Source organism: Alligator mississippiensis, chromosome 5 (genome assembly GCF_030867095.1).
Source record: "Alligator mississippiensis isolate rAllMis1 chromosome 5, rAllMis1, whole genome shotgun sequence".
In the NCBI taxonomy this organism is placed as follows: domain Eukaryota; kingdom Metazoa; phylum Chordata; order Crocodylia; family Alligatoridae; genus Alligator; species Alligator mississippiensis.
The window spans coordinates 190,054,517-190,072,141 of NC_081828.1; the positions used below are offsets into that span (position 1 = coordinate 190,054,517).

Consider the following 17,625-nt stretch of genomic DNA (forward strand, 5'->3'; position numbering starts at 1 on the left):
GAGTTTGCAGCACAGTTTGCAGGTCAGTTTGCTTCCCCCACCCCCTTTTTGAGGGGAGAGCCTTTCCACTTGGTGTGAGGAAGAAGGAAAAAAGGAACCCTTTGGGGCCAATGAGCAGTAAACAGGCCAGCTTCCAGGTGAGTTCTCTAGGGAAAGTGTGCTTGGAAGAGAAAATAAGAGAAAAGAAGCAGATTAGAAGGCACAAGGGAAATGGCTGGAGGATGCGGGAATGCCAGAGCTGCTGGTACTGCCTCTGCTTGCACCTGTGAGGTTTCTGTCCAGGCAGGACTGCTCACCATTGAGGCTTCCACCCAGGTCTGGGTTTGCTGCTGTGGACACTGAGGCTTGCGAGCAGTGCCTGCGGCATGAGGTGTGAGTGGTGCCTCTTGGTGGTGCCTCTCGGGGAACAGGCAAGGAAGGTATGGGAGGAGGTGGTGGTGAGGCTCTGAAGCATCCTCCACCATGAGGAGTTCATCAATTCGATGCTGGAGGAGACCTCCAGGACTGTGCAGACAGAACTGCCAGAGACAGCACTAGAAAAGAGATAGGACATGGACTCCCAGGAGGGTGGAAGCTGGAAGCTTGTGACCTCTGGCAGCAAGCAGAAATCTTCACCTCCACCTGCAGCAGTTCGTCTGAAGAACAGATGTGCAGCCCTGGCAACAGAGAGGGAGGAGCATGTTCCATTGGTAGCGGAGGACAGGCCAGGCCTCACTAGGGTCAGAAGGATTGAGACAACTACCTCCAAGAAGAAGCGCCAGGTGATGGTGGTGGTTGGAGACTCCCTTCTTCGGGGCATGAAGGGAGCCATGTGCTGACCTGACCTGTTGTCTCAGGAAGCCTGCTGCTTGCCCAGGTCCGAGATGTCACGGAGGGATTACTGATACTCATAGATTCATAGATTGTAGATCATGGATCATCATGTCTGCCCCCTGCCCCTGGCAGGAAAGAGGACCGAGGTCAGATGACCCCAGCCAGGTGACTGTCAAGCTTCATCTTGAAGACCTCCAAGTTAGGTGATAGTACCACCTCTCTTGGAAGCCCATTCCAGATTCTGGCCACCCTTACTGTAAAAAATTTCTTCCTAATGTCTAACATAAATCTACTCTCCACTAGTTTGCCCCCATTATTCCTAGTTACTCCATGGGGCGCTCTGGTAAATAGTGCATCACCAATTCCCTGCTGTCCTCCCTTGATAAACTTAAAGGCGGCTAACAAGGCCTCCCCTCAGTCGTCTCTTGTTAAGGCTGAAGAGATCCAGATCTCTCAACCTCCCCTCGTAGGGTCTTTCATGAGGTCAATAATCATGAGACTAATCTGAACCCTCTCCAGATTCTCCATGTCCCTCTTGAAGTGCGGCGCCCAAAACTAGACACAGTACTCCAACCGCAGCTAATACACAACAAGATGCGATTGGCTTTGTTGATGGCCTCATTACACTGCCGGCTCATGTTCATCTTGGTGTCAACTATGACTCCAAGATCTCTCAGCCTCTGAGCTGCTGAGGAGGTCATCCCCCAACCTGTAGGTGTGATGGGGATTTCTCCTTCCTAGGTGGAGTACCTAACATTTATCTTTGTTGAACTGCAGCCTATTTCATTCTACCCATTGATCCAAACTGTCCAGGTCGGCCTGTATCTGCTCCCTGCCCTCCGATGTGTTAACTTTACCCCGTACCTTGGTATCATCTGTGAACTTGGAGAGGCTCTCCACACCCTCATCCAAATCGCTGATGAAGATATTAAATAACACCAGTTCAAGGACTGAACCCTGCGGGACCCCACTGCCCACCTCCTTCCAGGATGAGAATGACCCGTCCATCACCACTCTCTGGGTGAGGTCCCTAAGCCAGTTAGTCACCCACCTGATGGTGTAGGCATCCACTCCACAGCCCGTTAGCTTCCCTATGAGAATAGGATGCGAAACTGTGTCGAAGGCCTTCCTAAAATCCAGGTAGATGACATCAGCCTCGGCTCCTATGTCAAGGCAGTGTATGACCTGGTCATAAAAGGCTATAAAGTTTGTCAGGCAAGATCTACCTGTGACAAAGCCATACTGGTTTCCTTTCAGCATCGTTTCCCCTGCTGGGCCTTCCTACCCTCTGACTACTACCTCATGCTTCTCATCCATGTGGGCACCAATGATACTGCCAGGGGAGACCTAGAGCAGATCAAAAATGACTAAAAGGCTCTGGGTGCAAAGGTGAATGAGTCTGGGGTACAGGTCATGTTCTCTTCAATCTTTCTGGTCAAAGGAAAGGGCCCAGACAGGAACAGGTGCATTCTGCAGATCAATACCTGGCTGCGCAACTGATGTCACCAGCAGGGATTTGGCTTCTTTGACCGTAGGATGTTGTTTCAAGAAGAAGGATTGTTGGGAAGAAATGGGATCCACCTGATGATGAGAGGGAAGATCTTCACAGACAGGCTTGCTAACCTAGTGAAGAGAGCTTTAAACTAGGTTCACCGGGGGATGGATGCAAAAGCCCTGAGGTAAGTGGGGAAGCGGGAGACCTGGAGGAACAGCAAGCAGGTGGGGGCAACAAGGGAGGTGTTCTCATACTTCCTGAGAAATCAGGGCAATCAATTAGTTACCTCAGGTGCCTGTACACAAATGCACAGAGCCTGGGAAACAAGCAGGAAAAATTGGAAGTCTTAGACAGTCGTGGAACTAGAACATGATTAGAATAACAGAGACTTGGTGGGAGCTCACATGATTGGAGCACTGTCATGGATGGATACAAACTGTTTAGGAAGGACAGGCAGGGGAGAAGAGGAGGAGGAGTTGTGCTTTATATAAAAGAGCCATATGATTGCTCAGAACTCCAGTATGAAACTGGAGATGGGCCTGTTGAGAGTTGCTGAGTTAAGGCTAGAGGGGAGAACAACAAGGGTGATGTCATGGTGGGGGTCTGCTATAGACCACCAGAGCAGGAGGAAGTGATAGAGGAGGCTTTCTTTAAACAGCTAGCGGAAGTTTCCCAGTCACAGGCCCTGGTTCTCATGGAAGACTTAAATCACCCCAACATCTGCTGGGAGGGCAATACAGCAGTGCACAGGCAATCCAGGAAGCAGTGCACAGTGTACAGCAGTGCACTGGGAGTGCTGAGGACAACTTCCTGGTGCAAGTGCTGAAGCAGCCAACTAGAGCCCGTGCTCTTCTTGACCTGCTGCTCACAAACAAGAAAGAATTGGTGGGCAATGTACTAACTTGGGCAGCAGTGACCAGGAGATGATTAAGTTCAGGATCCTGAGGAAAGGAAGGATGAAGAGCAGCACAGTAAGGAACCTGGACTTCAGAAAAGCAGACTTCATCTGACTCAGGGAACTCACTGACAGGCTCCCCTGGGAATCCAGTCTGAGGGAGAGAAGAATCCAGGACAGCTAGCTCTACTTTAAAGAAGCCTTTCTGAGAGTGCAGGAACAAACCATCCGGAAGCCCAGGAAGACTAGCAAGTATGGCAGAAGACTAGCTTGGCTTAGCAGGGAACTCTTCAGTAAACTAAGTCACAAAAATGAAACTTATAAGAAGTGGAAACTTGGACAAATAACTAGGAAAGAATATAAGAGCACTGCTTTGGCATTCAGGGATGAAGTCAGGAAGACCAAAGCACAACTGGAGTTTTGGCTAGCAAGGGACACAAAGGGTAACAATAAGGATTTCTACAAGTATGTTGGGAGCAAGAGGAGGATCAGAGAAAGTGTGAGTCCCTTACTGAATGGGGGGCACCCTTGTGACAGAGGATGCAGAAAAGACTGAAGTGTTCAATGCTTTCTTTGCCTCAGTCTTCACAGGCAAGGTCAGCTCCCAGACTACTGCACTGGGCAGCATAGTCTGGGGAGGTGAGAAGCCAACAGTGGTGAAATAACCGGTTAGGGACTATTTAGAAAAGCTGGACATACACAAGTCCATGGGGCTGGACGGGATGCACCTGAGTTTGCTGAGGAATTGCAGAGACATTGGCCATCATGTTTGAACACTCATGGCAAATCAGAAGAGGTCCCAGATGATTGGAAAAGGGCAAACATAGTGCCCATAATAAGAAAGAGAAAAAGGAGAATCCAGAGAACTACAAACCAGTCAGCCTCACCTGGAAAAATCATGAAGCAGATCCTCAAGGAATCCATCTCGAGGCAGTTGCAGAAGAAAGTAAGAAGAACAATCAGCATGGATTTACCAAGGGCAAGTCATGCCTGACCAACTTGACCACCTTCTGTGACGAGGTGACTGGCTCTGTGGATGCGGAGAAACTAGTGGATGTGATATACCTTGATTTTAACAAGGCTTTTGATATGGTCTCCCACATCATTCTTGCAGGCAAGCTAAGGAAGTATGGGCTGGATGTATGAACTGTAAGGTGGATAGAAAACTGGCTGGAGCATCAGGCTCAGAGGCTAGTAATCAACGGCTGTCTAGTTGGCAGCCGGTATCAAGTGGAATGCCCCAGGAGTTGTTCCTGGGGCTGGTTTCATTCAGTGTGTTCATCAGCAACCTGAAAGATAGCATACAGTGCATGCTCAGCAAGTTTGTAGATGACACCAAGCTGGAGAGAGTAGTAGATACACTGGAGGGTAGTGCTAGGATTCAGAGTTACCTCAACAAATTGGAGGACTGGGCCAAAAGAAATCTCATGAGGTTCAACAAGGACAAGTGCAAAGTCCTACACTTAGGATGGAACAAACCCATGCACCAGTACAGGCTGGGAGCTGACTGGCTGGGAAGCTGGGAAGCATCTCTTTAGAAAAGGACCTGGGGTTTACAGTGGACAATAAGCTAATATGAGCCAACACTGTGCCCTTGTTGCTAAGAAGGCTAATGGCATACTGGGATGCATTCGTAGGAGTGTTGCCAGCAGGTCAAAGGAAGTGATTACTCTCCTCTATTCTGCACTGGTGAGGCCACATCTGGAGCACTGTGTTCAGTTTTGGGCCCCCCACTGTAGAAAGGATGTGGACAAATTGGAGAGGGTCCATCAGAGGACAACAAAAATGGTGAGGGAGCTGGGGGACATGACTTATGAGGAAAGACTGAGGGAACTGGGTTTATTTACTGTAGAGAAGAGGAGACAGAGGGGATTTAATAGCAGCCTTCAACTATGTGAAGGGGGGTTTGAAAGAGGATGGAGCTGAACTGTTCTCAGTGGTGGCAGATGACAGAACAAGGAGCAATGGTCTCAAGTTGCAGCAAGGGAAATTTGGGTTAGATAATAGGAAGAATTTTCTTACTAGGAGGGTAGTAAAACAGTAGAACAGGTTATCTAGAGTGGTGGTAGAATCTCTATCCTTGGAGGTTTTTAAGTCCTGGCTAGACAAAGAGTTGGTTGTGATGATCTAGTTGGAGATGGTCCTGCTTTGAGCAGGGGTTAAACTAGATGACCTCCTGAAGTCCCTTCTAACCCTAATTTTCTATCATTCTATACTCCAGAACTAATTTTTCAGTTGATAACTGTGGAGCTAATCTGATCCAGTGAAATAGAATATGTTGTTCAAAAACCCTTTCAACAGAGAGCCATGGACATAAAATAAAAGTACCTTTATCTTCGCTGAAATGACATGGTAGGTTCCAAGGACAACAAAGTTTTGACTTGTTAAGTAAAGTCAACAAGTCAGATATCTACGCATAATTATAAAGGTCAAAATCCAACTGGGTCAGTGATGGCAACATCAAATAAACACTTAAACTGCCTAATTTAGAATCTATATCACAATAGTTACCTTACTTAATTACTAGCATGAGAACAGTCTGACTATAATACAATATAACTGCTATCAACATTTCTTTTCATGTGTGGGAGCCTATTTTCTTTATTCACTAAAAATAATAAGAACACATTTTCTCTCCCTTTCCAACTCTATTCCTCTGTGTCATTTCTGCTCATTTTTTTCTTTTCTACTTTTCTTCTTTATTTTTATGTTGTCCTTTTCTCCATCTTAGTGCTGCAAAACAGCTGAAAATGGGTGACCCTCAAAAGAATCAGAAAAGACGCCCCCTCCTCCAAAATACAGAAATGGATCTGAATTGGATTTTAGTAGCCAAAAAATAAACAGACTGTTACAGTGCTGTTGTGAATAGGGGTAAACATTGTTTTGACAGCATTTTGAGGATAAGGTGCTATACTACTTCCCTAATGGTTGCTCTTTCTAATAATAATTCTTATATAAAAGTCAACATTTGCTTAGAGTTTCCAGGAGTGATACTTACTGTAAATTGGTAAAACTTGTAGTTTTTCCTTTGTCACTTCTCACATCTACTGAACGAAAAACAAAATTCAAATCAAGTAAGTATTGGAGGGTGGGAGCCTCCAATAGAGAAGAATGTGGTACAAAAAGATTGGATATTTAGTGGCCAAAACTAAAAGGTTAGCCAAGTACCCTTGGCAAAGAATGTTTTATGTGAGTGCTACTTCCTGCCAAGAAACTGTCCTCAACAAGAGTTGAAATGCAGCAATATGACGAATAGGTCCAGGGAGGTGATACTTGCATGACGAATAGGTCCAGGGAGGTGATACTTCCCCTCTATCGGGCGCTGGTCAGACCGCAGTTGGAGTACTGCGTGCAATTCTGGGCGCCACACTTCAAGAAGGATGCAGATAACCTGGAGAGGGTCCAGAGAAGGGCAACTCGTATGGTCAAGGGCCTGCAGACCAAGCCCTACGAGGAGAGACTAGAGAAACTGGACCTTTTCAGCCTCCGCAAGAGAAGGTTGAGAGGCGGCCTTGTGGCCGCCTATAATTTCATCACGGGGGCACAGAAGGGAATTGGTGAGTATTTATTCACCAAGGCACCCCCGGGGGTTACAAGAAACAATGGCCACAAGCTAGCAGAGAGCAGATTTAGATTGGACATTAGGAAGAACTTCTTCACAGTTCGAGTGGCCAAGGTCTGGAACGGGCTCCCAAGGGAGGTGGTGCTCTCCCCTACCCTGGGGGTCTTCAAGAGGAGGTTAGTATCTAGCTGGGGTCATCTAGACCCAGCACTCTTTCCTGCTTATGCAGGGGGTCGGACTCGATGATCTATTGAGGTCCCTTCCGACCCTAACATCTATGAATCTATGAATATTTACTCTTTATCTTGATCTCTCATTATATTACCTCCCTACACATTCTATTACCTCCCACAGAAGGAGTGAGAAGATTCATTGGCATGTACACCAGAGATAATGTAAGCTAAACTACCTGCTTAGCTGCTAAATCCTAAAAAAGGAACAGCGCTCTGATGCTGTACTCTGGAGGAGCTGAGTGAATATAGCTGAGAACAGGAGAGAAATGTTTTAAGCATATATTAACACTGTTATACATAGTTGGATCCAGGATTTTGTAAAGGGGGGTGCAGGAGCAAAGGCCAGCACTGCAGGGGTGGCTGCACCCACATTCCCACCCTTGCCCTGGAATTGGGGTAAGTAGACTGAGTTGCAGGAACAGCAGCCAGGGAATTTAAGTGCCTGAAGCAGGTAAGAATCCCTGCTCTCAGCACTCTCTCCCATGGGCAACTGGTGCAGCCAGTCAGCAACTGGGGAGGTGGTCCCCCGCGGCTGATCATGCTGGCCAAGAAGCATGAGTGACACTCCCAGAAGTGCCAGCGGCACTCCTGGAAGTGCCAGTGGCGCTTCACCTGGCACCTCCACTCCCCAGCTGGTGCTCACACGGGGGGCACTGGTGCTGTCACCAGCCCCCCCACCCATCACCTAAGTGGGGAGCACAGCCTGTTAGGGGGTGCACCAGTGCTCACAGGGGGTGCACATGCACCCTCTACACATTGCCACTGCCCTCACCTTTTCTGTCCATGGTCAATGGCTCATCTTCTCCCTTCAGATTCCCCCCTCTCCCACCCAGTTCTATGGCTATCCCAAGCTGCTCTGGGAGTGAGAGGAGTCCCAGAGCTCCTCCTGCTTTACTCCAGCCAGGACATGTAGGGAGTTGGGCTTGGCTAGGGGCCAATGGCAGCAGCAGTGGTGGGAGGAAGTTTCCCCCTCCCTAAGCCTGCTCCCAAGGTGGTGGAGAACACCCTGGGCAGGGAAGAGAATCCCATGTGCCACTGCCATACTTGGCTGAACCCTGCTCCCTTGCACAGTTGGAGTGGGACAGGAGCAGCTCTAGAGCTCCCTTCACCTTCAGAACAGCAGCAGCAGCCATTGGGGATGGAGAAATGGGAGATGCCACTCAGCATGAGGAGGAAGGGAAGAAGGGAATCTTATTTGATTTGGGGACTTACTGTTCCCATGGTCTGATATGAAGGGAGTGCAACTGTGCTACTGCAACCCCGCTGGATCCATCCCTGCTGTTATGTTTTTCTTTATATTTCTGCCATATTCAAAAGAGCAAAAATGTTCTGTTTTTAATTATACTTTTTATTTGTATAGACATATTCTGTTGTTTTTTAGACTCTTCCAAAAGAGAAGTGAAAGATAAAATGCTACACATTCCATATTTAATAGAAATTCCATTATGGTTTTACTGTATTTAAATCATAGGCAATGTGGTACTATAATGGTAATAAACTGTGTAATATTCATTAAAAATGAGAGTATAAATTCTTTGTTTTGCACAATCTTTAGAAAACTAACAGTGTGGAATTCATTTGCCTTTTGGATGAGACAGTTATTCTGTTCTTGTTCGTATTTTTCTATTTGGAAGTTTTGTACATATACAGCCAGATTTCTAGACAATGTTTTCATTTTTATAAGAACAAACAAGTTGCTTTCCTAATTCCACACCCGCAATTATTTGTGCTGCAGTTGGTAGATTAGATATCCAAGTCCAAGTCCAAAAATGGTTGGTATAGTAATGGGTGTTTCAGTTCCATCTGCCATTATTAAGTTTTGGAAGTATGGAGGCCCAGTTAAGGTCTACAGAATTTACTCCTTAAAATTTATATTTTAAGATCTACAATCACTTTTTAGCCAGAAATACCCTGGGACACTGGAAGCTTTAAACTTTTTCACCACAATTACCACAAGACTGTTAAACAGCAGTAAAAATTGAAAAAGATCTATATTTTAGAGGCTAGTTACTTCAGAAATCATATTTTCCCTTGCTTGTTAAAATAAAAAATGTAATTTACATCATTTCAATTTTGTTTCAGAATATTACATTATTCTGAAATTACAGTATTTAAAGAACCAGTCTGTTCCTTATGCTAACATGTTCTGGTATCTCAAGGAGAGCTTTAAAATTTAACTAGAATTACCTTTCAGCTAACCCCCAAATATGAACTATTTCTTAATCCATGCACGGTTTATTAAACCTACTTAAAACTTTATATTGAATATTAATATGCCTTTAATACTTTGGAAAGTTTCCAGTTTTCACTTCTCGGCCTCTTGAAGGCTCAGATCAAGTGTATAAGTTTAAAATGCTATATTTTTTTCCATGATGCAGTTAAAATATACTCATTCTGTCTTCTCTATTTTTTTCACACAAGGCTTTGAAAACAAATTCTGTAAGCCATATCAATGTCACTATCCTGCACCACAAATTTAAATATGGTTTCTATAAAAGAGTTCCTCTATACACCACCTGTAAAACTGTAGAGGGCTGAGGCTGCTGCATACTGCTCTAGCTAACCTTTCATTCACACCAGAATATAAACATTTATCTTGAGGGGATGATATTTCTAATAAGGATATTTTTAAAAGCAAGTTTCCTACATCAAACAATTTTAGTCCTCCATTATTACGGATCTCAGGTTTTTTTGAGGGCCAGATTTTGAGTGGCCTTAACCCTAGCACAGAAGTTATTGTAAAAGGAGCCTTCCTTTATACATATGATGCAAAGAACCCTGTACACAGGGTGCATTCGAACTTCACACTCAGTGCTCCTCTACTGTATCACAGGGCACATCTACATGTGCATTAATGCACCGTAATTATGGCACGTTCAGTTTAATACCTGTAATAATAGGTACTAACCTAATGTGATCGGCAGTACTGCACAGGACTGCTGGCACATGTCTTTTAGGTGACGATAATATGCTTTTGTTGTGATGCACTGAGCAGTCTCAGTAGATGCACCCACATTATCTCAGATGCCCTAACTTGTCTCACACCAATTGATTAAACAGGCCCAACACAGAGGAGAAGCCCCAGAAGTGGAGCAGGAGGCCGGATCCCCCTGTGTCAGGGAGCTCAAGAAGGAAGTCTCTCCCTGGCAGAAGCAGCTAGATTTAAGTCTAGAACTCTCTTCAAAGCAGGACAGCTCTGTAATAACTGCCAAACAGAGATCCTAAAGCAAAGAAGTTGTGTGGCCTACAGGCCTGAGTGGTGGGACTGGACTCTAGAAACCTGAATTCTATTCCAGGCTCAAACACTGGCCTGGTAGGAAATTACAGGCACTTCACCATCTCTCTGTGCCCCAAGCTCCCCAGTTTTAAAATTGATAATACAGGCAGCCCTCGACAATGTTCCCCTGTGTCGTTCTAGCCTGGCTGGTACCTGGCCACACCTGCTCTGCTTCAGAAGGGAGGGGTGAAAGCCTTGGAGGGTGTGTCTCTTCTCTTCCCTTTGGCAGGAGCTGGCAGGCATGCTTTACTGCCCCCGGCTTCTGGCTTGAGCCACTGCAGGCATGTGCCTGCATTTCCTGGTTTAACAGAACATATCTGTCCAGGTAGTAATCAGTTTAAGCTGCACAGCTTAGATTAACCTGCAAAGAGTGAATCAACTCAGGCTCGGGCTTTTTGAATGTCTGTCCCTAGCCAAAATGTAATTTACACCCATTTTAGGGCATCTGATATTTCCAGAGTGGGGGGTATGGGAGATGCTTAGGATAAATGGGAATAAAGCTCTTGTTTTCAATTCTACATTACAGTACTATCAGTCAGATTCAAATTATTATGATACAGTATTGCCAGCACTCATGATTTTATCAAGAGTCTCACAATAATTAATTGTATTTGAAAACTCCAGCTCCTCATTTAAAATTAGACTTAGACTTCTAAATGTAAAAGGGCCTGGACAGATGACACATTTACAAAGGATGACAAGGGACGACAAACCCTTACATCAGGATAATTGCACCCAATCTGATGTAGAGTTATCCCTGAAATAATCAGGGGTAATAAAAATACACTGGTGTAACCTACACAGATTATCTATGTTGTCCGTCTGTACCTCATACATAAGGTTACCATATTTCTAGGTCCAAAAAAGAGGACACCTGTCATGGGAAGGATATGATTGGTGGAGGGGGTGGGGGGGCAGTGGCATGCTGGTGTCCTGCCCCTGCCCATTCTGTTGCCCTTCACTGACAAGCCACCGCCCCACCCATCTCTACTGCTGCCTCTCACTCTGGACCCACTGATCCAGTCCTGCCAGTGCCCCTCACTTCGACCTGCAGCCCTCTGCCCCCTAGCCCTGCCAATGCCCCTCACTCCCAACCCGCAGCCCCCTGCCCCCCACCCCCAGCCCTGCTGCCCAAACAGCTCCTGCATTGCGCATGCACTTGTTCTCTTTCTCTCTCTCTCCCTTGCCAGAGCCCATGCGGAGAGCATGTGACCCCCCAACAGCCAATCAGCTTGCCTGCTGCTCCTATCCCCAAGCAGCTAGCCCGGGAAAGCAGAAAACCCAGACATTTGCTCTTATTTTAAAAAGCCCACCCAAATGCAGCACAGGGGTCCAAAAAAGAGGACATGTCCAGGGAAACCTGGACGTATGGTAACCCTACTCATACGGGAGTAGCCATTTGGTCTGAGAAACCCTGCTTGCAGTCACCTATGCCAACACTTAGTACTAGGAGCATACTGCATGCAGTTGCCTTGGGATGTCTGCATGTCTGTCTGCTCTGAATCCTAATGTGACTTATAGCAGTGTATAAAAATGTGTGGTCCATCTGTGTAATATAATTTATCCAGTCTTGAAGTAACTTATGAAAATAATATTTAAGGTTCTAAATCATTAAGGAGCTTCTGAAATTTTTGTCCTTAGTTTTCTTTGAATTTCAAATTGCTACAAGTAGTAATGGAATTGATGGGAAAGGCACATACTATTTCTGCTCCAGTCAGTGACTGAATCTCTGTCCATCATAGATTTGGAGCAAAACTGAAGAGATTTTTGCATTGCTGATTGAAGCCTTCCTCCTGAAAAAAACTATACCAATTTTATTTTTAAAAGACCTTTAAAAACAAATGAAAGTCGAAAATACATGAATAAATGAAATACAGGCGAAAATATGGGCTAGAGATTTTCTTGAGAAACCTCTTCATAATCTATAGGGAAAATCTATAGACTAGAGGGAAAACCAATAGAACTGACAGGTCTGCTTTATATTTAGGCTTGATAGGATTCATTTTTAGTTATAAACATTGATAAATGTCGATTTCACCTGATATTCACAGACTGACAAAAAAATATTTCCATCAGTAATCATCAAAATTTATAGAAACTTTAAAAATGTAAAGACATTAAATTTAATGTCTTTCATTTTTAAGACTAAAAAAAAATTCCAGGTAAGGAAATCTGTGGCAAAAAGAAAGGAAATCTGTGGGGAAATCTGTGCCCCCCCCCCCACACACACGGTGGCTGCTGCAGACAGGATGGAGGTAGCCCTGGCTGTACTGCCTATGCACTACTCCTTTGGCAGTGGTTTAGGCAGCAACTACAGGAGCTGGGGGCTATGCTGGTAGAGGGGTTGGAGAGGCAGGGCTGCCAGGACCCCGATGCCACCAGCCACTTGCTCTGCCCAAGTCCCAGCTGGGGATCAGGCACCAAACTCTCACTAAGCCCATCCCATCCTGGGTCTGTGTGATCAGGGCAGGGGCCATACTCCCAGTGAGCCCAGCCCAGTCCCTGAATGATCAGGTATTGATTTATGGATATTTATTTTTTATATTTTAACAGGTGATTTTATAAAGCTTTTAACAGTATACTGTCATTACTAAATTGTCTGACCCCTACACCCCTAATTTCGCACAGTCCTGAAAATTTAAATGAATAAAAATCTATAGAAATCAAAAATACTGAGGGAGCTGGCTGATGTGATTGCAGAGCTGCTGGCCATTATCTTTGAAAACTCATGACAATGGGGGGAGGTTCTGGATGATTGGAAAAGGGCAAATATAGTGCCTATCTTTAAGAAAGGGAAGGATCCATGGAATTAGAGACCAGTCAGCCTCACTTCAATCACTGGAAAAAACAAGAAGCAGGTCCCCAAATAATATATTTCTAAGCACTTGGAGGAGAAGAAAGTAATCAGGGACAGCAGCATGGATTCACCAATGGCAAGTCATGCCTAACCAACCTGACTGCCTTCTATGAGATAACTGGCTCTGTGGATGTGGGGAAAGCAGTGAACGTAATATACCATGACTGACTTTATCAAGGCTTTTGATATAATCTCCCACAGCATTCTTGCAAGCCAGCTGAGGAAGAATGGGTTGGATGAGTGGACGATAAGATGCGTAGAAAGCTGGCTGGACTGTCAGACTCAATGGATGGTCAATAGTTCAATGTCTAGTTGGCAGCTGGTATCAAGTGGAGTGCCCCAAGGGTCAGTCCTGGGGCTGGTTTTGTTCAACGTCTTCATTAATGATCAGGAAGATGAGATGGATTGCATCCTCAGCAAGTTCATGCATGACACCACGTTGGGGTGCATAGTAGGTACACTGGAGGATAGGGCTAGGGTTCAGAGTGACCTAGACAAATTGGAAGATCGGGCCAAAAGAAATTTCATGAGGTTCAACAAGGACAAGTGCAAAGTCCTGCACTTAGGATGGAAGAATCCCATGCACTGCTACAGCCTGTGGACTGCCTGGCTAAGCAGCAGCTCTGCAGAAAAGGACCTGTGGGTTACAGTGGACAATAAGATAGATATGAATCAGCAGTGTGTCCTTGTTGCCAAGAAGGCTAACAGCATACCAGGTTGCATTAGTAGAAGTATTGCTAGCAGACCAAGAGAAGTAATTATACCACTCTATTCTGCACTGGTGAGGCCATATCTGGTGTACTGTGTCCAGTTTTGGGCTCCCAATTATAGAAAGGATATGGATAAATTGGAGGGAGTCCAGCGGAGAGCAACAGAAATGGTTCGGGGGCTGGGGCGCATGACTTATGAGGAGAGGCCAAGGGAATTGGGTTCATTTAGTCTGTAGAAGAGAAGACAGAGAGGATTTGATAGCAGCCTTTAATTACCTGAAGGGTGGTTCCAAAGAGGATCAAGCTAGACTGTTCTTAGTGGTGACAGATGGAAGAACAAGGAGCAATGGTCTCAAGTTCCAGCAAGGGAGGTTTACGTTGGACATTAGGAGAAACTCTCTCACTAGAAGGATGGTGAAGCACTGGAATAGGTTATCTAGAGAGTTGGTGTAAGCTCCCTCCTTGGAGGTTTTTAAGGCCAGGCTTGACAAAGCCCTGGCTGGAATAATCTAGTTGGGGATGGTCCTGCTTTGAGCAGGGGGTTGAACTAGATGACCTCCTGAGGTCCCTTCCAACCCTAATTTTCTATGATTCTGTGAATGCTTCAAAATAAACATTGATTTTAGCCATCAAAATTATTAAAAAATAAAAATCAAATTCTGCCAGTCAAAGTGCTTGTCACCTTAATAAAGGGTTTTGGTGAGTCAATCCAAGAGTCATATGAAGTAAATGTCCAAAGAAAAAATGTTTAGTTCAGTTCAAATTATCATAGTTTCTAAAATTACATCTCAAACAGTTTTATAATTCAAAAGGTATTTTAGTTCACCTGTAAAGTGTGCAATATATAGCGTTAACTTTTCAAGAATGCACACAAACATAAACATGCACGTCCATGCCATGCACACACAGGTCCTGAAAATAAAGTCTATCTACATAAATCTGTGCAAATATTTGTGTCAATTATTTTAAATTTGCTGAAATATTAAAATAGCTTGTACATGAACATTCTCTTATGCCAGATATGTCATGAACACTTGCCCACATGAACAACAAGAATGCCAAAAATTCTACTTAGTCTGGCCAGAAGAGCAGTATTTGCACTTGAAATATAAATTAATTCCATGTGCAAGTTAAAGTAGCACTTCATTAATAAAGTGCTTCTGCTATTGTCTGTGCTATAACACTGTAACATCTCCTTTCAGCTTTATCAGACACTTTGGAGACTAGCTTTATTCATCTAAGAATCTCCAAGGACTTATTTTAATTATATCTCATTTAAAAATGTATCTCAAGTTTTCATATACTCATACATGCACAGAGAGATATGTATTCTGAATTTTGATAAACAGAACTGTTTTCAAGTATTCATAATGTTATCAAAAATGTTCCTTGGGGAGTGAAATTCCCCATATTTGCTTTAAGCCTCCAAGTAAATTTGTTTTTCTTGAAAAGTTGAACACAATCTGTTCAGGCCATTTCTAAAACAAAAAGCAAAATATTTTTCCACTTTCAAACATTTTTGTACTATGTTCATTCATAATGGATTCATACACAATGGCATATGTTTGAACATTTGACCAGGTCACATACAGTCATTTAAGGATTATGTAGAGAAGAGAAGAGTTGTGAGTTATATCAAAGTGGGAGAGAATATCAATTCTGTCAGTGTGAGGGTAGTAAATTCTGGGAGGTCAACATCAGGAACAAATTCCAAAGCTAAGAATTTAATACTGAAAACACCCACTCCATTACTGAAATTTCAGTTAAAATAGCAAAATTGACAGCAGCAGCTTGATTATCTCAACTACTGGGAAACCACATTGTGAAAAAGACTGTCTTTAAGGAATACAGGACCCACACCATGAATGTCACTTATAAATCATATTTTGTAAATCTCAGCAAAACTTGTAAAGACAGTCTTCCTGGGGGAAAGGATAATTAGTTTAGAAGTTCTATTGAATAGTGTTGTTTTTATTATGTAAGACAAAGGTTTTGAAGTATCTTTACTTACATGCTACAATATATTTTCAACAACAGTCAATATAATAAATATTTTATTGTTCTAGAGGACCCCTATTTCTCATCCATTCTCTTGATGGCTAACAACGTTGGACCAGTTACAAGACAATATTAGGATTGAGCCCGTCATAATTAATCACAGTTGATGAAAGATTTTAGGCAAAGAATTCAATTGTAATGAAAGCTCTTGAAAGCAGTTATCCACCTAAAGAAATACTTTAGAATACTACACCTCAAAATCAAAACCAACATCCCAGTAACTAATAAAGGAATTATATAATTCTATATTTTATCATATAAAACAGAGAGATTAATTTGGAGGTTATCTACCAAAAAAGAAAATAAAGTTTAAGAGAAGAGTGAGTGATGGGATGCCCAGAGTTCCAGAATCATAATATATGAGTTAAAAGCCTGATTTTTAAAATACTTGGGGAATTTTTTTAAGCTTCTTTCTTACCTTCAAATATTTTACAAGTTTCTGAATCTGCCAATATTCCGATGGCAAATCAGTATTTCCTTCCTGGTGACGTTCAGGCTGTTCTTCATCTTCCTCACTCTCTGAAGAACTTTCACTAGCTTCTTCAGACTTTTCTGACACTTTACTAGCAATAAAAAGAGAAAAATGCTTGCTTTATTAACAGAAGACTATTATAAACAGATACATCTATAGCGGATTCAGCAGGATTTTTCATCATTAGAAAAAGCATTCAGGGTTAAATTTATCAGTTGCTGAGTAGGATTATTGTATGTGCTGAAAAATAAATGAATTGAAGTAAAGTAAGAAAAATAAAATAAATAACCATACCGTTTTGTGGCTGATTGTGCTTTAACAGATCCAGAGGAAATTATACTCGCTTTCTTCTTCAGTTCGTGACTAATAGGTCTAACTTCCTTTTCTTCTTTGATGTCTTTTTTTGCAGCACTGTCACAAAAAACATTTTTGGTTAAATATCTTATTCTGTGGTTTGTACATGTGGTGTCAGTATATGAGAATGTGTGTACATTAGTGCAATGACTTTCATTAAGAAGTTATGCTTAATCAACTAACACTGCTCTGTTAGCATAGTTAAATTCTTTAAACCCCTGAGGCAGGAGGATCACTGCTGTAGCAAACTCCCCACTCTGACAGGGCTCCCAGCTGACAGGGCTCCCAGCCACAGGGTGTAACATGCTCAGCATAAACCCCTGGGACCTGGGGATCATGACTGCCACGATCTCCAGGGCTTGGGAGTATGGGAAACCTCTGAGGCCTGAGGACTACAGCAGGGGCAATCCCCCCTGCCCTAGGGATGTGGGAAACCCCCGAGGGCCAGAGAATCACCGCTGTGGCAATCCACCCACCCTGGATTTCCCACACCCCCAGGGCAGGGGGATCACTCATCTCTCAATCCTCCAGCCCTGGAGGTTTCCCTCATCCCCAAACCCTAGGGATCATGATAACCAGGATCCCCATGGCCCAGGGGTTTTACACTGGCCACGGTGCACCCTGCAGCTGGGAGCCCTGTCAGCTGCAAGGGAGACCCTGCTACACATGAAATTAAAGCTCAATACCAAAGAGCTGTAAATTTAGCGCACATTTTTTAGGTCTAATTTTATAGCTGGTTGGAGCTTTTTACTGTGTGATAGCTACTTTGCATGTGTAGCTGGTCTCCAGGTAACTTCACAATTAACCAGTTAGTTGCACAAAACCTATAACATGTAGAGGGGGGGCCTAAAAAACTGATTGGAGAAGAGCTGCCATAAACATGTACATGAAGGGGAAAA

General features: G+C 43.8%; 1 protein-coding gene across 3 annotated transcripts in view; it reads right to left on the minus strand.

Moving 5' to 3' along the window:
- Positions 1 to 17,625, minus strand: part of ODAD2 (outer dynein arm docking complex subunit 2) — a 195,115-nt gene that overhangs the window by 128,793 nt on the left and 48,697 nt on the right. For all 3 annotated transcript variants that reach the window (XM_059729109.1, XM_019498106.2, XM_019498108.2), the window contains 2 exons: positions 16,667 to 16,783; positions 16,319 to 16,463 (listed from right to left, as the gene is read on the minus strand). In XM_059729109.1, coding sequence (XP_059585092.1) covers positions 16,319 to 16,463; positions 16,667 to 16,783 — 262 coding nt within the window. The remainder of the gene's footprint in view (positions 1 to 16,318; positions 16,464 to 16,666; positions 16,784 to 17,625) is intronic.